General features: G+C 40.4%; 1 protein-coding gene across 2 annotated transcripts in view; it reads right to left on the minus strand.

Moving 5' to 3' along the window:
- Positions 1-21028, minus strand: part of LOC115212080 (NEDD8-activating enzyme E1 regulatory subunit) — a 37509-nt gene extending 16481 nt beyond the window's left edge. For both annotated transcript variants that reach the window (XR_005001657.1, XM_029780902.2), the window contains exons 1-11: positions 20873-21028; positions 17766-17869; positions 16808-16868; positions 15930-15960; positions 14174-14245; positions 12070-12149; positions 9863-9972; positions 7073-7182; positions 4980-5042; positions 4024-4087; positions 975-1066 (exon numbers count right to left, since the gene is read on the minus strand). Coding sequence is in view for 1 of the 2 variants with exons in the window: in XM_029780902.2 (XP_029636762.1) it covers positions 975-1066; positions 4024-4087; positions 4980-5042; positions 7073-7182; positions 9863-9972; positions 12070-12149; positions 14174-14245; positions 15930-15960; positions 16808-16868; positions 17766-17869; positions 20873-20946 (861 nt within the window). In the remaining variant the exon portion in view is untranslated. The remainder of the gene's footprint in view (positions 1-974; positions 1067-4023; positions 4088-4979; positions 5043-7072; positions 7183-9862; positions 9973-12069; positions 12150-14173; positions 14246-15929; positions 15961-16807; positions 16869-17765; positions 17870-20872) is intronic.
- Positions 21029-21690: the final 662 nt, after the last annotated feature.

Here is a 21690-nt window from a genome sequence, read left to right on the forward strand (position 1 = left end):
TCGAGCAAATCAACCCCAGGACCTATTCTTTGTAAGTCTAGTACTTATTCTATCGGTCTCTTTTTGCTGAACCACTAAGTTACGGGGACAAACACAGACACACACACACACACACATATATATATATATATATATATATATATATATATATATATATATATATATATATATATATACATATATATACATATATATGACGGCTTCCTTTCAGTTTCTGTCTACCAAATCCACTCACAAGGTTTTGGTCAGCCCAAGGCTATAGTAGAAGACACTTGCCCAATGTGCCATGCAGTGGGACTGAACCCGGAACCATGTGGTTGGTAAGCAAGCTACTTACCACACAGTCATTAATAAAAAAAAAGAAAGAAAAAGTAATTCCATGCTGGCATTGGTTGAATGAGTTGTCACAGTCTGAATCTAGGGTCATGATCTTACTCATGATCGTAAGATTGCAGTTTCAATTCTTGACTGGGCGATGCATTGCGTTCTTGAGTAAAACACTTCATTTCATGTTGCTCCAGTTCCACTCAGCTGGAAAAAAAGGAGGAACGTATATATGCCAGAGAAATCAGGGAGCCAGCCCTATGTTCCCTACAGAGTGATGTGGACTAACCAACCACACTCCTTGATGGGTCAGAGGCTCATGTCTCATATGTATAACTTTCAGCTCATTTTTTACTATTTGGTGCACTTCATGTCATCATCCACTTCACAGACTGTACCAGAACAAAAGAGGTTGTCCTGTCCTCAACAAGACCAAGGGTTCGACTTGACCCCAGATTTACTCTGTTCACCAACCACTTCACAGAATGTACTGGATGCATTGCATCATAGCACCAACACTAGTAAGGCTGCTTTGTACCTCACAGAGTTAGAGCCCCCATCCACTCTATCATGTATTCAATCATTCAAGGTAAATAGAAGAGAGGGCAATGAAGCTACATCAATTCAAACATCATAATATATATACTCACATGAGTCCTCACTAAGGATGTGTTCAAGTTTTCAACTGCCTCATCAAAATTCTGCTCTTCTTCGGGATTTCCATTTTCATTTATTAAAACACCTTTAAACCAAAACAATATCTTTATATATAAAAGTCAAGTTGTGTGTCTGTCTCCTACGATTTAGATTCCTAACTACTCCCACATTTTGTGGTGCAGTTTAACCAAAACTGGGTATCTTATAGTTGTGATTCATATCGAGCCCTTCTGGGTATTAGCGCACGTCTACGATGAGTCTACGATTTAAAAAAAAATTTACCATAATTTTTTTCCATTTCAATGCATTTTTTCGCTATTATATAAGGGAAGTAACTCTCTAAAAATATCTACGATAAGTCAACGATTTAAAAAAAAAATTACCATAATTTTTTTGCTATTTTTTGGCTATAACTCTCTAAAAATGCTTATATAGTTATTTCCCTTACAAACCCGAGCAACACCGGGCGATACTGCTAGTATATTATAATGTAATCAACAAATGATTGTAGACAAAAATTTAAAATGCACTAATTCTGTAGAGTGAATAAGCTTATGCATAAAACAAAAGTTCAAGGCCGAGTGATAGCTGACAGTTTTATCACCACAGCATAAAGCTGCAACAGAGGCCTATCTGAATGGTTGCCATCTGTATATATAAAAGGCAGGATGTGTGTGTGTGTGTGTGTGTGTGTGTACATCATCATCATTGTTTAACGTCCGTTTTCCGTGCTAGCATGGGTTGGACGGTTTGGCTGGGGTCTGGGAAGCCAGGAGGCTGCACCAGGCTCCAGTCTGATCTGGCAGTGTTTCTACAGCTGGATGCCCTTCCTAACACCAACCATTCCATGAGTATAGTGGGTGCTTTTTACGTGCCACCAGCGCAGGTGCCAGGGGAGGCTGGCAATGGCCACGATCGGTTGGTGCTTTTTACGTGCCACCGGCACGGAAGCCAGTCAAGGCGGGGCTGGCATCGGCCACATTCGGATGGTGCTTTTTACGTGTCACTGGCACGGGTATCACAACTACAATTTCCATTTGATTTTGATGTTGATGTACTTGATTCAATAGGTCTCCTCAAGCACAGCAGGCCGCCCTGCAAACCAAGGTACTTTGGATGGGCTGGGGCTGCTATGTGAAGCTGGTGCAGGTAGACAAAAATTTTAAATGCACTACTTCTGTAGAGTGAATAAGCTTATGTATCAGACAAAAGTTCAAGGCCGAGTGATAGCTGACAGTTTTATCACCACAGCATAAAGCTGCAACAGAGGCCCATCTGAATGGTTGCCATTATTTATAAAGTAGCAAGGCAGTGAGCAGGCAAAATTGTTAGCATGCTGGATGAAATGCTTGCAGCATTTCGCCTGTCGGTATGTTCTGAGTTCAAATTCCTCCAAGGTCGACTTTGCCTTTCATCCTTTCGTGATCGATAAATTAAGTACCAATGAAGCAATGGGGTCGATGTAATCGACTAGGCCCCTCCCCCATAATTTCAGGCCTTGTGCCTATAGTAGAAAAGATTATTTATAAAGTAGCTATACATGTTCTCTTTTATTTTCAATCTGAAGTCATTCTGTGAGGAAGGAACTGGTTTCTAACAAAGATTCAAAGCTCCATTATTGTAATGTAGATAACAAAGACAGAATCACATTTTGAACTAGAGAAAAGTTTTACATATTTTAATTGTTCCACTTACAGATGTGTGAGTTTGTTGGTTGATTTCTTTGTCTGGAGACCCCAGCTTATCCAGATCATCATTTAGACATTTATTCACAAAACCAAGAGCACTGATGGTATACATGTTAATTTATAATCTGGATACCTCGTCTGTGCTTGTGTTATGTAAAAAGCATTTGGTTCACTCTCCTGGGTGGTTGGTGTAAGGAAGGGCATCCAGTTTTAAAAACTGTGCCAAAACAGACACAGAGGTCAGGTGCAGGCTTCTGTCTGGCTGGCTCCTGTCAAACCATTCCACTCATGCCAGCATAAAAGGTGGATGTTAAACGATGATGATATAGGAGTTGGAGGTTTTGGTGCAGATGGCCTTCTACTTGGGATGGAGCCAGCCTACGTATGCATACCTTCCCTTCTTGGGACACAAAACTCTACTTGTGAAGACCTGTCGAGGCAACTGAGGATCAGAATCGAAATCGATCAATGGAAATTGCAGATGTGTTACCAGTGCCGGTGGCATGTCGATACTCTACTTGTGAAGACCCGTTGAGGCAAGTGAGGATCAGAAATGGAAATCGATCAATGGAAATTGCAGATGTGTTACCAGTGCCGGTGGCATGTCGAAACTCTACTTGTGAAGACCCGTTGAGGCAAGTGAGGATCAGAATGGAAATCGATCAATGGAAATTGCAGATGTGTTACCAGTGCTGGTGGCATGTAAGAGAACCTTCCGTTTCGCGACCGTTGCCAGCACCGCCCCGTTTCGTGTCCGTTGCCAGCCTCGCCTGGCCCTTGTGCCGGTGGCACATAAAAAGCACCATCCGTTCGTGGCCGTTTGCCAGCTCTGTCTGGCACCTGTGCGGGTGGCACGTAAAAAGCACCCACTACACTCACGGAGTGGTTGGCGTTAGGAAGGGCATCCAGCCGTAGAAACACTGCCAGATTTGACTGGGCCTGATGAAGCCTTCTGGCTTCACAGACCCCAGTAGAACCGTCCAACCCATGCTAGCATGGAAAATGGACGCTAAACGATGATGATGATGATGATGATGATGTCTACAGGTATCTTCTTTCTTTCTGAGTTTCGAAGAGATATTTACATCAGCAAGACAGCTGACCTGTATGATGATACATACTCTTTCTTATCAGTTCCAACTCTCAAACAACTACATCCAGAATGCTAATTATCATCGTTTAACGTCCGCTTTCCATGCTAGCATGGGTTGGATGATTTGACTGAGGGCTGGCGAACCAGATGACGCAACCAGGCTTCAATCTTGATCTGGCAGAGTTTCTACTGCTTGATGCCCTTCCTAATGCCAGTTATATCGTTAATTAAACTTTGCCAATCAAATAAATTTTTACTTACCATTTCTGATCGTTTCTTTCATAAGGGTTTTCTCTTTGTAATTTTTAGGTGGTTCGCCATTATGCTGAGGATAAAAGAATATTAATTTCAAAATTTTATTACAAATACATTAATCAATTGAAGCAGAAAAAAAAAAAACTCTTACCTTGTTGATACATTTCCTGAAATATATTTAAATTTTTATACATGATAATATATTTAATCTTGAGCAAACAAGAAATTAATGATATGTTGAAGGTCTTTCATTGTTTTAATGTAACCTAGAACATATTTGTAGGCTTCTTTTTTAGCCAATACTGTGTTTCAATGATTGTAAACAATTTCTCTGTACAATATATAAGTTGATATAAAAAGAGGGAGCAACTGTATGTAGGTTTCAACTCCTTCCAGAGATTTTGTCTTCCTCCTCATCATCATCATCAGCCGCCGCCGTCGTCATCATTGTTTAATGCTAGCATGGGTTGGACGATTTGACTGTGGGCTGGTGAACCAGACTCCAATCTGATCTGGCAGCTTGTTGCTCTGGCAACGATCTCACTCGTTTGGTACTCTTAGCACTCCACTTGCACGGATGTCAGTTTTTGAATTTGATATCATTAACTCTCCAATCGTCCAACCCATGATAACATGTTTGGGCAGTAAGCTTCTTAACCATGTAGCCCTGCCTGTGTTTCTTGCGGCCATTATAATCAACATTGAAGTAACAGCAAGTGGATAACAAAAGGGGTTTAGCAAGGTGACAAGCTAGTTAGAAGTTATATAATTTTCTGAGCAAAAAAACTCCACCAAAAAAACTCAAGTAACTATTCCATGAAGATTCATCTTACACAACATATAGATAGGCTACATCTTATGCAACATGGGTTGCTATGGTTACATGAAGTAAATATGACAGAAAGCTATTTGTTACATGAGGATAACTGTTTGATAAGATAAATATTTTAAAACTTACTGACCTCTTCTTTCCATTTCTGCAAATATTTATATATGATGACCAACCAAGGTACATGACTGTGTTCCTGGCAAATAATGAAAATAATGAGTAGAGACGGCATGTTATTAACGAGATTGTGAATGGCAATGAAAGGACTTTGATAAACCCGAGTGACTGACTGACTAAATGATTAAGCAAACAACTGATCAGTCAATTGGTTGAATAGTTAATCGATTATCAAATAAAAAATGAAGTGAAGTAGAACCAAGCACACACACACACACACACACACACACACATATATGAGGGTGAGTCAAAAAGTAATGCCATTTTGCCTAAGACAGGTATAATTACCAACACAGGAACATGTATCATACATCAAAATGAAGCTGGTCCTCTGTGGATCACATCCCTACTACTCAACGTAGTCACCATTTCTCTCAGTAGCAATGTCTTACCTTTGAATTAGAGCATGTATCCCTGCCCTGTAAATTTCTGTTGACTGTTGTTTGAGCCACATCTTCACTACAGTTTTCACTTCCTTGTCACTGCTTCTCAAACCTTCTTTCATGGGGCCGAAGAGATGATAGTCCAGTGACGAGGAAGTGAAAACTGTAGTGAAGAAGTGGCTCAAAGCACAGTCAACAGAATTTTATGGGGCAAGGATACATGTTCTCATTCGAAGGTGGAACATTGCTATTGAGAGAAACGGTGACTATGTTGAGAAGTAGGGATGTGATCCACAGAAGACCAGCTTCGTTCTGATGTTTGATACATACTCCTGTGTTGGTAATTATACCTGTCCTAAAAAAAATGGCATTACTTTTTGACTCACCCTCGTATATATATATATTATATATATATATATATATAATATATATATATATACATATATACGATGGGCTTCTTTCAGTTTCCATCCACCAAATCCACTCACAAGACTTTGATTAGCCCAAGGATATAGTAGAAGACACTTGCTCAAGGTGCCATGCAGTGGGGTTGAATCCGGAACCATGTGGTTGGTAAGCAAGCTACTTACCACACAGCCACTGCATAGAAAATTTTATTTTGCCATTTTTTTTACTTGTTTCAGTGAGTGGACTGTGGCCATGCTGGGGCACCACTTTGAAGAGTTTAGTCAAATAAATCCTCCTCCATACTTATTTTAAAGTGGTAATTATTTCATCAGTCAGTTTTGTTGAACCACTATGTTATGGGGATGTAAACAAACCAACACTGGTTGTCAAACAATGGCAGGTGACAGACACAAATGCAAACACACACACACACATACAAATATACTGATATATATACATATATATGGCAGGCTTCCACACAGTTTCTGCCCAACAAATCCACTCACACAGTATTGGTCAGTCTGGGGATATAGCAGAAAACACTTGCTCAAGGTGTTGTGCAGTGGGACTGAACCCAAAATCATGTGGTTGCAAAGCAGGTCTCATAACCATTGGCAAAATTAGAAACCATAACAAATAACAAACCCTGACACTGGAGCTCTATGCAGGGCTGCAGTCTGCCTGATCTTCTCAAACCATCCAACCCACAACAGTATGAAAAACAGACATGAGATGATGATGATGATATATAAAATACACATCACCATCAATGATATTTTGTGCCTCTGCTTTCCATGCTGGCATGGATTGGACATATTGTCAATGGCTTTTGTCAGTTCTTATTCAGAGCCACCACCCTCTTGGAACAGGTTAGATGACCAGATCTTGGATGTTCCAGTTTTGGCAAAGTTTTTATGGCTGGGTGCTCTTCCTATCACCAACCACTTTAGAGTATGAAATGAGTACATTTTGTTATGGCCCCAGCACTGGAGGCGTTGCCCTGTTCGCGGCAAAACTAAAGAGTTACCTTTACTCTTAAGTGGTCTCTATCCATTCAAGATAAATGTGACAAACGAAAGAGAGAGCATGAGTGAGACTGGAAGAGAGAGATTGATAGGAGGAGTAAGGCAGTAGGTGAGCAAGTAATGGAAGTGAGAGAGTGATAGGCAGCAACATGTTAGGAGATAAACAGAATAATGAAAGGAGTAAGGAGAAACATTTTTTTGGGGGAGTTTAGACAAAGAAAAGTTTTATTTACTTTTTTATCCATGTCGTTCAAATTTAACTTATCACAGAAATCAATCAGCCCAGGGAATGGACAGTCCAGTCGGAGATCTTCATGAGAATTATCAGGGTGGGATTCAATAACTGAAAGAAAAAAACAAAACAAAAAAGCTATAAACTCCAATAATTGTCTTTTGCATTGATACAGGGGTCACGCATTTATAAGTTTAACCCTTTAGTGTTTAAACTGGCCAAATCGGGTCCAAATATGTTTTATGTTCAAATCCTACAATATCATTCTAAAAATAAACAATCACATCACCAAATCTGTTCAAATCCTACAATCAAACCCAAATATATATTATTTACAATTGACGGATATTTGTCCTCAACTTGTTTGTTGTTAACACAACGTTTCGGCTGATATACCCTCCAGCCTTCATCAGGTGTCTTGGGGAAATTTCAAACCTGGGTTCTCATTCCTAAGGTATTTTTCAATGTTATTATCATTATTATTATTCAAGTCACTGCTTGGAATCGAACTCAGAATCTTGAGGTTAGTAGCCTGCGCTCTTAACCACTACGTCATGTTTTATGTTCAAATCTTACAATATCATTCTAAAAATAAACAATCACATCACCAAATCTGTTCAAATCCTACAATCAGACCCAAATATACATTATTTACATTTGACGGATATTTGCCCTCATCTTGTTTGTTGTTAACACAACGTTTCGGCTGATATACCCTCCAGCCTTCATCAGGTGTCTTGGGAAAATTTTGAACCTGGGTTCTCATTCCTAAGCTATTTTTTGATGTTGTTGTTGTTATTATTATTATTATTATTATTATTAATTATTATTATTATTCAGGCCATTGCTTGGAATCGAACTCAGAATCTTGGGGTTAGTAGCCCATGCTCTTAACCATGACATCATGTTTTATGTTCAAATCCTACAATGTCATTCTAAAAATAAACAATCACATCACCAAATTTCAAAGCTTCAAGATAACGTCTGATTAATTCAAAACAAATGTGAATTCAAAAGCCTTACATTTGTCAGAGTAGTCCAAATGCTAAACGGTTAAGGGATGAAGTTGAGTGACTCAACCCTTTAGTACTTGATTGGTTGCTATTTGTTTTATTGTCTATAGAAAGATCGTTGCCAGTGTCACGTAAAAAGCAGCGTTTGTGCATTGGGCTTCATGGAGGCAGTGACATTAAATCAAGTGAGAACTTAGTTGTGGCCGATGCCAGTGTCGCATAACTGGCCCTTTAAAAACCCCTTTCAATCGTTGGGTGATATGCTGTGCTTGTGAAGACCTGTTGTACTGAGTGAAATTGTTGTCGTGGGCAATGCCAGTGCCTGCTGGTGGCATGTAAAAAGCACCGTTCATGCATTGGGCCTCATGGAGGCAGTGACAGGTGACCAAGACCCTTGGCAATATACTGTGCTTTAAAGGCGGCGAGCTGGCAGAAACGTTAGCACGCCGGGCGAAATGCGTAGCCGTATTTCGTCTGCCGTTACGTTCTGAGTTCAAATTCTGCCGAGGTCGACTTTGCCTTTCATCCTTTTGGGGTTGATAAATTAAGTACCAGTTATGCACCTGGGATCGATATAATCGACTTGATCCATTTGTCTGTCCTCCCTGTGTTTGGCCCCTTGTGGGTAGTAAAGAAATGTCCTTGTTTGTCCTCTCAGTGTTTGGCCCCTTGTGGGTAGTAAGGAAATAGATATACTGTGCTTGTGTTGACCTGTGAAGCCAAGTGAGACCGTAGTTGTGGCACTCACTATACTCTTGGAGTGGTTGGCATTAGGACAGGCATCCAACCGTAGAGGCCTTGCCAAATCAGATCAGAACCTGGTGCAGCCCTCACACCCCAGCTTACTAGTTTCCAGTCAAGCTATCCAACTCATGCCAGCATGGTGAGCGGATGTTAAACGACAATGACGATGATGTTAGGCTAAGTTTACCTGAGTGGAGTTTGAGCAAACAACATGAGGTTATTTAACTAAAAACCAGAAAAGTATTTGGCTTGGCCCTACACTGTTTCTTCTACTGACTGACACAACAACAGCCATCCAAGAATTTGGACCTGGAGATCTCCATTTCCAGCAACTTTGAGGATCACCTCCCAGGTGTCAGGCGTCAATGAAGAGCCCTCGACTACAAGATGACCAAAGTTTTTTTTTTCCAAGGGATGGGGTCTCCTGCCCCTAAGCCCTAGACCATCACCTAATCACCCTTACTCGTCTTGTTGCTTAACAAGAACAACAACAGCAGCAATTTCAAACACACAAGCCCCCAGATTGAAGGCTAGGGGCTAAATGAATTTAATAATCCACACCTCTCACCAGCATTACATTCATACTAATTTTACGAACCAAGGGAGGGAAGAAAATTAAAGTGAAGCCCAGTGCAGAACTCACTGGTTGTAGGCATATCTGTGTCGTTAAGAAGTTTGGTTTCTAAACACATGGTTTCAAGTTCAATATCACTGCACAGCACTTTGGGTGTCTTCTATTATAATAAGGGATTCATCTGAGCCTTGTGAGTGGACTTAGAAAAAAATTAATAGAAAACTCTCATAAAAAATGTATGTGTGTGTTTCAGTCACCTTGGCAATAAAATGCCTCAAGACTTCTGTCCAGTGCTTAATCAAATCTACCTGGGGCCATGTGGAAGACATTTGCCCAAAGTACCAAGCGGTGGGACTGAACCTGAGACCACATGGTTGGGAAGCAAGCTTCTTAACCACACAGCTACACCTGCTCCTAAGAATAGAAATAATAGGACAACGATGAAAATAAATATAATTACTTGTGTGATCTGCCGCAACAATCCGAGCATAACCTATAAAGCCGTAGGACCGACAGATTAAGAGGGGGATATCAGCTTCTCGGAGGTTAGCCGCAAGCTGCAAGAGTGGCCTGTAAAAATTAAAACAAAACAACATATAAGTAAATAATGGTTTCAGATTTTGACACAAGGCCAGCAATGTTGGGGAGGGGATAAGTCAATAACATGGACCCCAGTGTTCCACTGGTACTTATTTTATCAACCCTGAAAGGCAAAAAAGCAAAGCCAGCCTTGGCGGAATTTGATCTCAGACTGGTTCTGATTCTGTCCCTTAACATATTCTTTTACTCTTTTACTTGTTTCAGTCATCTGACTGCGGCCATGCTGGAGCACAGCCTTTAGTCAAACACTTGTTTTAGAAATCAGACTGTGGCCATGCCGGAACACTGCCTTTAGTTGAACAAATCGACCCCAGGACTTATTCTTTGTAAGCCCAGTGCTTATTCTATTGATCATTTTTGCCGATCCATGCAGTGGGACTGAACCCAGAACCATGTGGTTGGGAAGCAAGTTTCTTATTTCTTTATTGCCCACAAGGGGCTAAACATAGAAGGGACAAACAAGAACAAACAAAGGGATTAAGTCGATTACATCGACCCAGTGCATAACTGTTACTTTATTTATCGACCCCGAAAGGATGAAAGGCAAAGTTGACCTCAGCAGAATTTGAACTCAGAATGTAATGTTTCTGCCAGCTCGCAGACTTTTCTTATCACACAGCCACTCCTGCACCTATAAGTAAATAATCATCATCATTTAACGTCCACTTTCCCTGCTGGCATGGGTTGGACAGTCTGACTGACGACTGGCAAACCAGAAGGCTGCACCAGACTCCAATTCGATCTGGCAACGGTTTCTATAGCTGGATGCTCTTCCAAACGCCAACCACTCTGAGAGCGTAGCGGATGGTTTTTGTCTGCCACCAGCACGGGGGCCAGTCAGGCAGCACTGGTACTGGCATCGACCATGCTCGAATTGTGCTTTTAATAGTACTATATGTTTACTAATGGACTAAGCCTAAAATATTTATTCACATCAATGTAACCTGGGACTAAACAATAACACTTTGAAAATGCTATCTGTGTTTTGAAGTGTAAACAACAATAATAACAACTGTTCTACTATAGGCTTGAAATTTGGAGAGAGGGAGCTAGCTGATTACATTGACCCCACCAATGCTCAACTGGTACTTATTTTCACCAACATCATCATTGTCGTCGTTTAACGTCCACTTTTCATGCTGGCATGGGTTGGATGGTTTGACTGAGGGCTGGCGAAACTGAAAAGTTGACCTCAGCAGAATTTGAACTCAGGACATAAAGAGTTGGAAGAAATGCCATAAAGCATTTTGTCAGGTGTGCTGATGATTCTGCCAGCTCATTTCATAAACTATTATTAATCCTGGTCACGGCAGTCTAATTCCAACTTTACCTTCTAAGGCACAGGAGTGGCTGTGTGGTAAGTAGCTTGCTTACCAACCACATGGTTCCGGGTTCAGTCCCACTGCGTGGCACCTTGGGTAAGTGTCTTCTGCTATAGCCTTGGGCCGACCAAAGCCTTGTGAGTGGATTTGCTAGACAGAAACTGAAAGAAGCCCGTCGTATATATGTATATATATGTGTGTGTGTTTGTAAGTACCATTTAGGCGTGGCCGTTGCCAGTACCATCAAACTGGCCCTCATGCCGGTGGCACGTAAAAGCACCCACTACACTCTCAGAGTGGTTGGCGTTAGGAAGGGCATTCGGCTGTAGAAACTCTGCCAGATCAGATTGGAGTCTTGTTCACCAGACCTAAGTCAAATCGTCCAACCCATGCTAGCATGGAAAGCGGATGTTAAATGATGATGATGATGTGTTTGTTCCCCCCAACATTGCTTGACAACCGATGCTGGTGTGTTTACATCCCCGTAACTTAGCGGTTTGGCAAAAGAGACCGATAGAATAAGTACTAGGCTTACAAAGGCGGTGCTCCAGCATGGCTGCAGTCAAATGACTGAAACAAATAAAAGAGTAAAAGAAAATAATAAGTTTATTGTGCTCAGGTGCACTACAACTCATCAGAGGAGACAAAAGCAGTAATAATCAGGTAAAGAAAGACAGCAATGATAGCTAAAATGGTCTGCGAAAAAGAGTTAAAAACAAAAACAAAACCAAGAAAAACAACTTACTTTTCATGTAGATTTGTTGCCACAACAAGAGTAAACCGGTTAAAAAATTCTGGATTACTCTCCAAAAGCTTTTCTGGTGACTATAAGATAAAGAAATTAATTAAATAAATATATAATATAATCTTATTTCTTTATTGCCCACAAGGGGCTAAACATAACGGGCACAAACAAGGACAGGCAAAAAGATTATGTCAATTACATCGACCCCAGTGTGTAACTGGTACTTAATTTATCGATCTCGAAAGGATGAAAGGCCAAGTTGACCTTGGGGGAATTTGGACCCAGAATGTGAAGACAGACAAAATATCACCAAGCATTTCGCCCGGAGTGCTAACGATTCTGCCAGCCCCCTCGGTCTGTGGAGGTGGGTAGTAATTTGTTGATCAATGTTATGGTTTGGTAAGAATTACTTCTGTGATTGTTGTCTTGTCCATAATGACATCTGGCACAGTTAGATGTCATCATGGGCAAGATGTTTTCAAGTTCGCATTTGTAAGTTCTTTTAAAGATGCTTCTTCTAATGGCTACACTTTGACATCATTTTTGTTCAATGCTCCAGCAGAGGCTTAAAGGTATATTTTTTGGCAAGGGATACGTAAAAAGCACTGTCCGAACGTGGCAGAAGCCAGCACTGCCTGACTGGCATCCATGTCGGTGACACGTAAAAACACCAATCAATCGTGGCCGTTTGTCAGTCCCCTGTGCCAGTGGCACGTAAAAAAACACCCACGGAGTGGTTGGCGTTAGGAAGGGCATCCAGCTGTAGAACCACTGCCAGATCAGACTGGAGCCTGGTGCAGCCTCCTGGCTTCCCAGACCCCAGCTGAACCGTCCAACCCATGCTAGCATGGAAAATGGACGTTAAGCGATGATGATGATGATGATGATGACAGTTGGCACGATGTTTTTGATCCTTTGATACAGGAACAACAGTCTCCACAACAAACTGAGATATCTTTTGGTTGATGAATCCTTTCTCCTTCACACATCAGATATACTAGGATGGTGAGGACAAACTTTTGTTTCTGAATGTACTTACTGTAAGACCAAAGTAATTTTTCTTATAACCATTGATTAATGATGTCTTAACTTACAACACTAGTGACTGTTATACATGGTACATTATGGACTTCCCATTGAATGGACAGGGTATAACTTTGCTGTAGCAGCTTTCAAACGAGGGATTTGGTTTATCCTTGTATGTTTCTTACAAGGTTAAACCAAATCCCTCATTTGGCCCAGGGTGGAACCCAGCCATAATAATAATATTGTCTGTATCTTTGTCACTATTGCTTTTAACTATCAGAGCAGTAATACTTTCAGTGCAGATGTCACTAACTTTTACATTGTTTTTGTTAAAAGACTTGCAAAATCCAAATGAGAAAATACATACAAATATAAATGTCTCATACTCAACAAGAAACACAGTGGACAAATAGACAGAATGCTACCTTTAGGGTGCAGACCAACCAAATTTGCATAGCGTCAAGAACAATATGCTACCCTTGAGCACGACCATTGACTCTGGAAGTCTCAAAGTAGAAACTATCAGGCGCTATTAATTCATAAAAGTTCTACAAGCATTTTGAAAGGTGGTTAAAATTTAGTGATATTTTCTATAATTTCAGTGTCTGTCAATATATCACAAATGCTATACAGGTAATTATTAGAATATCCATATGTTTGATGAGCAAGAAATCTCCAAATATATAAACGGCAAAATGTGTGTGTGTGTGTGCGCGTGTCCTTTATACAAATTTCACAATTTTTCAGTTAGAGGGCTCGCACTTTCTATAGTCATTCAAAAACCATCCAAGGGTGGTCGTGCACATCTTTACATTTCCCCAGTCACCCCGCAAAGCCATTAAAAAAATCAATAGGAGTGACTTTTTTGTGAATTTTCTATCCAAAACCCAATCAAAATGCCCGAAACTTGATACGCCAATTGAATGCCAGCTAGCTATATGTGATTGGTTGGAGGTTTGGATAGTACTGGCGTGTATGTGCGCACGCACACAGCTGTATATGTATGCACTAGCACTATGACCAGGCGTTGCCAGGTCATAGTGCTAGTGGTAATTAATGAGAACAAAGAGATATTTACCTCTTCCACGTAATCCCCGCTGACCTCTTCATTTAGTTCCATCAACAGATTTGTTGCTACATGTGCACGAGACTGAAATTCAAGGAAAATAATAAAATAATAGAGGCTGTGTTTAAAGATAGCTGTAATAAAAACAATATAACAGGAATCTGTCATCCGTGTTAATCTATAATACAAATTGGACATGGGCGATTGTTGTATTCTTTCTTATCTTGAGGTTCACAGCCAAACGACTGGGTGGATTCGAGTGAAAAATGGCACACATGTGGAGACAGGTGCATAGATTGGAATGCAGTTTGTATTTTTTTCCTAACCCCCATACTAATCGAGAAAATCGATCAAAACTTTTTCTAATGGAATTTCCCTCTTTCTTCTGTCATTAAAACAATCAGTTGCTTAGAAGCTGTTTTCTGACAGGGTGGGGGTCAGGGAATTTTCTCATAGCTGGAGGCTCCAATCGAAACAGGGGACCCGAAATGATAAGGTTGACAAACGCTGTTATAGATTATGCCTAACCGAAAACGATCACAGCCACATCATCCAAACAGACCGGGTGAAACCGGGCTTAGCTGCTAGTTATACAATAAATATTAATTATGAAATATGAAACATGAATGATTTCCAACTCATTATGAAAATGCTGATTTAATGCATGGAATTCAGTGTGAAATTCGGTAAATAGCAAATATTTTGTTGATAACGAAGCACAATTTTACTCATGCCTTTCTATCTCAATGTAGACATTACATGTAACACTTGACCTTCAGACTGATGTACATCATTTGTCTGTGATGGCTTGACGGCTGTTTGAGTAACAGGCAGTTGCTGAATGATGTACTCCCCCCAAAAAGGTGTGTAATATAAACACCAGCTGGCTTTACATTGTCCAAAAACAATAAACAACAAGACCTGTGCTTGCGAAGACCTGTTGAGGCAAGTGAAATCAAAATCACATTCAATGACTGGCATCCGTACTAGCGGAGTGCAAAGAGCACCATATGAGTGTGATCATTGACAGAGTGGCTAACTGGCTTCTGTGCCAGTGGCATGTAAAAGGGCACCATTCGAGTGTGATCGTTACCAGCGTTGCCTTACTGGCACTTGTGCCTGTGCTAGTAGGGTGCAAAGAGCACCATATGAGCGTGATCGTTGACAGAGTGGCTAACCAGCTTCTGTGCCAGTGGCACATAAAAGGGCACCGTTCGAGCGTGATTGTTACCAACATCGCCTTACTGGCACCTGTGCTGGTGGCATGTGTCAAAAGATTCGAGCGAGGTCATTGCCAGTACCGCATGACTGGCCCCCATGCCGGTGGCACGTAAAAAGCACCCACTACACTCTCGGAGTGGTTGGCATTAGGAAGGGCATCCAGCTGTAGAAACTCTGCCAAATCAAGATTGGAGCCTGGTGCAGCCATTTGGTTCGCCAGCCCTCAGTCAAAATCGTCTAACCCATGCTAGCATGGAAAGCGGACGTTAAACGAGATGATGATGATGATGAATAGAAAAAAGCTGAATAGCCAGTCAGAATTTGTATTCTACCTACGGAATGTGGTGATTATTAAAAAGAAAACAAAGTGAAACTGAGTGATGCTGGGTGGTTGGTCCTAGGAAGGGCTTCCAATCATAAAAAAAACCCTGCCAAAACAGACACAGAAATCTGGCGCAGGCTTCTGCCTGACCAGCTCCTGTCAAACCATCCAACCCATGCCAGCATGGAAGGCTGATGTTAAATGATGATGATGTCACAAACATACCTGGCCAATTGTGTCTTTAGCAAGGAAGAAGCTGAAAAGATAAAGGAAAGACGATAGATAAGTACAAATTATATCCCGACTGAGTCAATAAATATAAGATAGTTAATGATAATAATTTTTCCTACGAGAGGCACAAAACCTGAAATTTTGTGGGAAGGTGGTAAGTCAATTACAATGAAATAAGTACCAGTTGCAATAAGTACCATTCTATCATCCACACGATGAACACCTCCACCATGCAGTCTCACCAGAGTCGTTCCTGTGATGACTGGGTTAAACACAATGGCAAATAGTTAAATATATATATCTTGCATGGTTGTGTGGTAAGAAGCTTGCTTACCAACCACATGGTTCCAGGTTCAGTCCCACTGTGTGGCACCTTGGGCAAGTGCCTGCCTTCTACTATAGCTTCGGGCCGTCCAAAGCCTTGTGAGTGGATTTGGAAGATGGAAACTGAAAGAAGCCTGCTGTATATATATATATATGTGTGTGTGTGTGTGTGTGTGTGTGTCTGTATGTTAGTGTATTTGTGTTTGTCTCCCTATCACTGCTTAACAACTGATGCTGGTGTTGGTGTGTTTACAGCCCAGTAAATTAGCAGTTTGGCAAAAGAGACCAATAGAATAAGTATTACGTTTACAAAGAATAAGTCCTGGGGGGTCAATTTGTTCGACTAAAAGGTGGTGCTCCAGCTTTTAGTTGAACAAATTGACCCTGTTAAGGGTGCGTTGGATAATGTCTGAAAAAAAAAAAAAAGACAGGATCATCATGGCTGGGACATCCTTGACCACAGGTTTGCTCAATAAGACCTCATTTGGGGCCAAACAACAACATAATGGCATCAATAAAAATAGTAAACAAAACATGACAAAACATACTTGTTGCCAACATCAGCGCCAGTCACTTTGTCTCCATCAACTATGGTGAAAGAACCAATTCCTGTAAAATGAAGCCAACGTAATAATTTAATAAAATAACAAATAACATATTCCCACCTCCCACACTTTCATTTAAACCCTTTTTTGACATTAAGCCCTTATTTTTTTTTGTTACCTCTGAGTTCCTTACATCAAACACTACAAATTGAAAATCTTGCCTAAACCTTTACCAGTCATCTATTTCTTTAGATTGTTGCACACCCCAGGTGTTGGTTTGTTTATGTCCTTGTAAGTTAGTGATATGGAAAAAGAGACCGATAGAATAAGTCCCACACTGGAAAAAAAAAAAAAATCCTGGGACCAATTTGTTTGTCTAAAACCCTTCAAAGTGGTGCCCCAGCATGGCCTGTGGTGCAAAACCAGGTCAGTAAGGCAGGGACGCTACTCCCAGAGACCCCTTTTGGAGCCTGCCTACCTCCACCATTTGGTGTTTGATAAAATAAGTACCAGCAGAATACTGGGGCTGATGTAATTAACTTAGCCCCCTTTCTTGAAATTGCTGACATTGTGCCAAGATTTTAATTCAAAAGGATTAAAATTCTGAATGGAGATGGTTTGTACTAGGATTAAAAGAATAAGTCCTGGGGTCAATTTGCTCGACTAAAAGCGATGCTCCAGCATGGCCACAGTCAAATGACTGAAACAAGTGAATGAGTAAAAGAGCCTGTTCCGTTGATTAGATCAACTAGAACTCTTGTCATTGAAACAGAAAAGTGCTAGTTAGGGGCTAATAGTGAAAATGGATTGCCCAGTGGTCAATCCAGATCATGTCATATGGGTGAACTCTTTCATATGGAAAGAGGAGAGGATGTTGAAGATGAAAACAGAAACAAGAATCCATATAAAACACACACACACATTATTACATTTAAAACCTGAGCATGATCTGGTAACTAACCTGGTAAAACAAGGTTTTTCAGGATTTCTGTTCCAGTAGCAGTTGCATTAATAAGACAAACTTTAGCATTTTCCAAACATGCTTGGCCGTGGTCACCCCATAACCTGAATAAAATAAAACAACAAAAAATGTAGAAAAAACAGAAATAAAATACATATACAAAAAATACATAACCCCCACCTGTCTCAGTAGCAACATTTCCCATGAAGAATATATTTATATCCAAAAGATACACTCCACTACAAAGACAGAATGGTGCTATTTACAAAGACAGGGATTGGTAAAGTGGTTAATATTGATCCCTAGCAATTTATGTAGCTATCCAATGGGTCAATAAATACCTAAAATGGCTTTGAGCGGCTGTGTGGTAAGTAGCTTGCTTACCAACCACATGGTTCCGGGTTCAGTCTCCCTGCGTGGCACCTTGGGCAAGTGTCTTCTACTATAGCCTCGGGCCGATTAAAGCCTTGTGAGTGGATTTGGTAGACAGAAACTGAAAGAAGCCTGTTTACCCATGCCAGCATGGAAAGAGGACGTTAACCGATGCTGATGATGATATATTTGTGTGTGTGTTTGTCCTCTCCAACATCGCTTGACAACCGATGCTGGTGTGTTTACGTCCCCATAACTTAGCGGTTCGGCAAAAGAGACCGATAGAACAAGTACTAGGCTTACAAAGAATAAGTCCTGGGGTCAATTTGCTCGACTAAAGGCATGCTCCAGCATGTTATGGGAAGTAAATGAAAACAGCAAGAGGTGTGAACTTAGTAAATATGAATATGGTAAACTAATTACAACACAAATTATATTGTTGATAGCTTGACTTTTGGGCACAGATACAAACAGTTTAGTAAGCAAGCCCTTGTATAAAAACGATAAACGTTGCCCTTTTCAAGCCTAGCCAGGTTCATGGGCCCGGTTTCCGTGGCATATATGTTCCCCCCAGCTGAACAGGATGCCAGTCCATCGCAGCGTTACTCAAGAAACAAGAAGAGAGAGTGAGAGAAAGTTGTGGTGAAAGAGTACAACAGGGGTCACCACTACCCCCTGCCGGAGCCTCGTGGAGCTTTTAGGTGTTTTCGCTCAGTAAACACACACAACGTCTGGTCTGGGAATCGAAACCATGATCTTCCAACCAGGAGTCCGCTGCCCTAACCACTGGGCCATTGCGCCTCCACAAACCCATATATACACATGCAAAACACATAGACATGCACACACACACACAGATCATCATCATTTAGTATTTGCTTTCCATGCTGGCATGGGTTGGACGGCTGTGCAGGTGTGGTTGTGTGGTAAGAAGGCTGACTAAAGCCTTGTGAGTGGATTTGGTAGATGGAAACTGAAAGAAGCCTGTTGTATATGTGTGTGTTAGTTGCAAATGAATGTCACTGTCACGCAATTGGTGTCCTTCGTTTTCAATCTTTCATGAAAGCATGTCTGGTCTTGGGGAATAATACCTTACTTGGAAACAGGGGTACTACATGAGAACAGTGGTCCCGGTGCGCGCTCTCGCGTACTCGCACATCCGCACTAGCTAGTCATGGCTAGTTGATCCTTACTTTGTGCTTTTGTGTTATTTACTTTGTGTAAAAAAATTATTTATTTTGTGTTTTATTTACTTTGCTAGGTAGTCGTTGTAGGATCGACTACTTACGACTAGCTAGCACGGATGCGCGACTGCGCGTACCAGGCCCACTGTTCGCTAGTAGTACCGGAAACAGGTAAAGGCTGATGACTAGAGGGGCATCCAGCTGTAGAAAATCCGGCTCAGCAAGTTCCTCCGATCCATGCATGCATGGAGAACTGGATGTTAAATCATCACACACACATACATATGTATGAGTGTGTTAATGTTAGGGTTATAATAAGCAACGAAGATTTACAAATCAAAGGGCTCAACACTTTAGCAGAATTAAATTACAAATACTAGGTTGACAAGGACTTCGAATTTTGCATGTATTGACTTACTCAGCAAGTCATTTACACACACACACAAGTTTAGTGTGACTGTCGGTACTCTATAACTATTTCTTTACTACCCACAAGGGGCTAAACACAGAGGGGACAAACAAGGACAGACAAAGGGATTAAGTCGATTATATCGACCCCAGTGCGTAACTGGTACTTAATTTATCGACCCCGAAGGGATGAAACGCAAAGTCGACCTCGGCGGAATTTGAACTCAGAACGTAACAGCACACGAAATACCTATTTCTTTACTACCCACAAGGGGCTAAACACAGAGAGGACAAACAAACGGATTAAGTCGATTATATCGACCCCAGTGCGTAACTGGTACTTAATTTATCGATCCCGAAAGGATGAAAGGCAAAGTAAACCTCGGCGGAATTTGAACTCAGAACGTAACGGCAGACGAAATACCTATTTCTTTACTACCCACAAGGGGCTAAACACAGAGGGGACAAAAAAGGACAGACAAACGGATTAAGTCGATTACATCGACCCCGGTGCATAACTGGTACTTAATTTATCGATCACGAAAGGATGAAAGGCAAAGTCGACCACGGCGGAATTTGAACTCAGAACGTAACGGCAGACGAAATACGGCTACGCATTTAGCCCGGCGTGTTAACGTTTCTGCCAGCTCGCCGCAATAGTCGAAATTAAAACATTGTGCAGCTCCAGGCGAAACTCGGAGTAAGATGAGACCGATTCGACCAAAATGTATATAAAAAAAAGAAGTCTACCTAACAATCTATCTATTACATCATATCACATTTAAGTGAATTCTGTGTTACTAGCATTAAACTAATCATTCCACCGGTAGAGTCGAAAACGAAAGGTAAATTCTTCGCAATACAATCCTTAAATAAAAATGTAAACCAAGATTTTTTGTATAGCTATATATATATATATACATATATACATTTTTCACTTGAAATCTATAATGTCAACAACTCATTAATTACCAAGAATAAATATGTAAGCAATGAAGTTTGGCAAAAGATAAATATTTAATTGAAACTTCAATACTATAAAGAAACCGCTACCAAAGTATAATTTGATACTCTGTGAGACAAATAAAGGCAGTTGGAAGTTCTTTTGTTTAATTTGGAGCTATTAAGATATTAATGTCTTACCGTAGCTGACGATCATATCTATTCACATTGACTTTATTCTCAGAGGTTGGACTGGCCGCCGTCGTTGTTGCCATTTTCAGAAAATTTCAAAATGCTTCTCTCTCATAACAAACGAAGACACATTTGTCATACAGCTTCCGGTCCGGTTTTGGCTTCTCATTAAGGGGACATCACTTGTGTTTTATGACTCGGACACGAAAATTACTTTAGATTGCAAGAGTTACCTTTCTTGAAAGAAAAAATTTAATAATTTAAATAATAATAATAATAATTAATTCTTTTTATTGGCCACAAGGGCTGACACACATGATTAGGAAACATAAAGGGACAAAATAGGACGAAAGATTTCAAAGGGTTTTGTCCGTTTGTGAAAAAATCGTGTAAAAACAGTGTAACAACGATTTTTTTCAATAATAATAATAATAATAATAATAATAATGATGATGATGATGATGATGATGATGATGATGATAAAAATAATGATAATAATAATAATAATAATAATAATAATAATAATAATGATGATGATAATAATAATAATAATAATAATATTAAAAATGATGATGATGATGATAATAATAATAATAATAATAATAATAATAATAATTAATTCTTTTTTATTGGCCACAAGGGCTGACACACATGATTAGGAAACATAAAGGGACAAAATAGGACGAAAGGTTACAAAGGGTTTTGTCCGCTTGTGAAAAAATCGTGTAAAAACAGTGTAACAATCAAATAATGTAACAACGAAAAACTCCCAATATGGGGAGGCGCTTCGAAAGATTCCTGGTGGAAAAAAAACCCCCATAAAAGCC

The sequence above is a fragment of the Octopus sinensis genome, linkage group LG1, assembly GCF_006345805.1.
Source record: "Octopus sinensis linkage group LG1, ASM634580v1, whole genome shotgun sequence".
NCBI classification, from domain to species: Eukaryota; Metazoa; Mollusca; class Cephalopoda; order Octopoda; family Octopodidae; genus Octopus; species Octopus sinensis.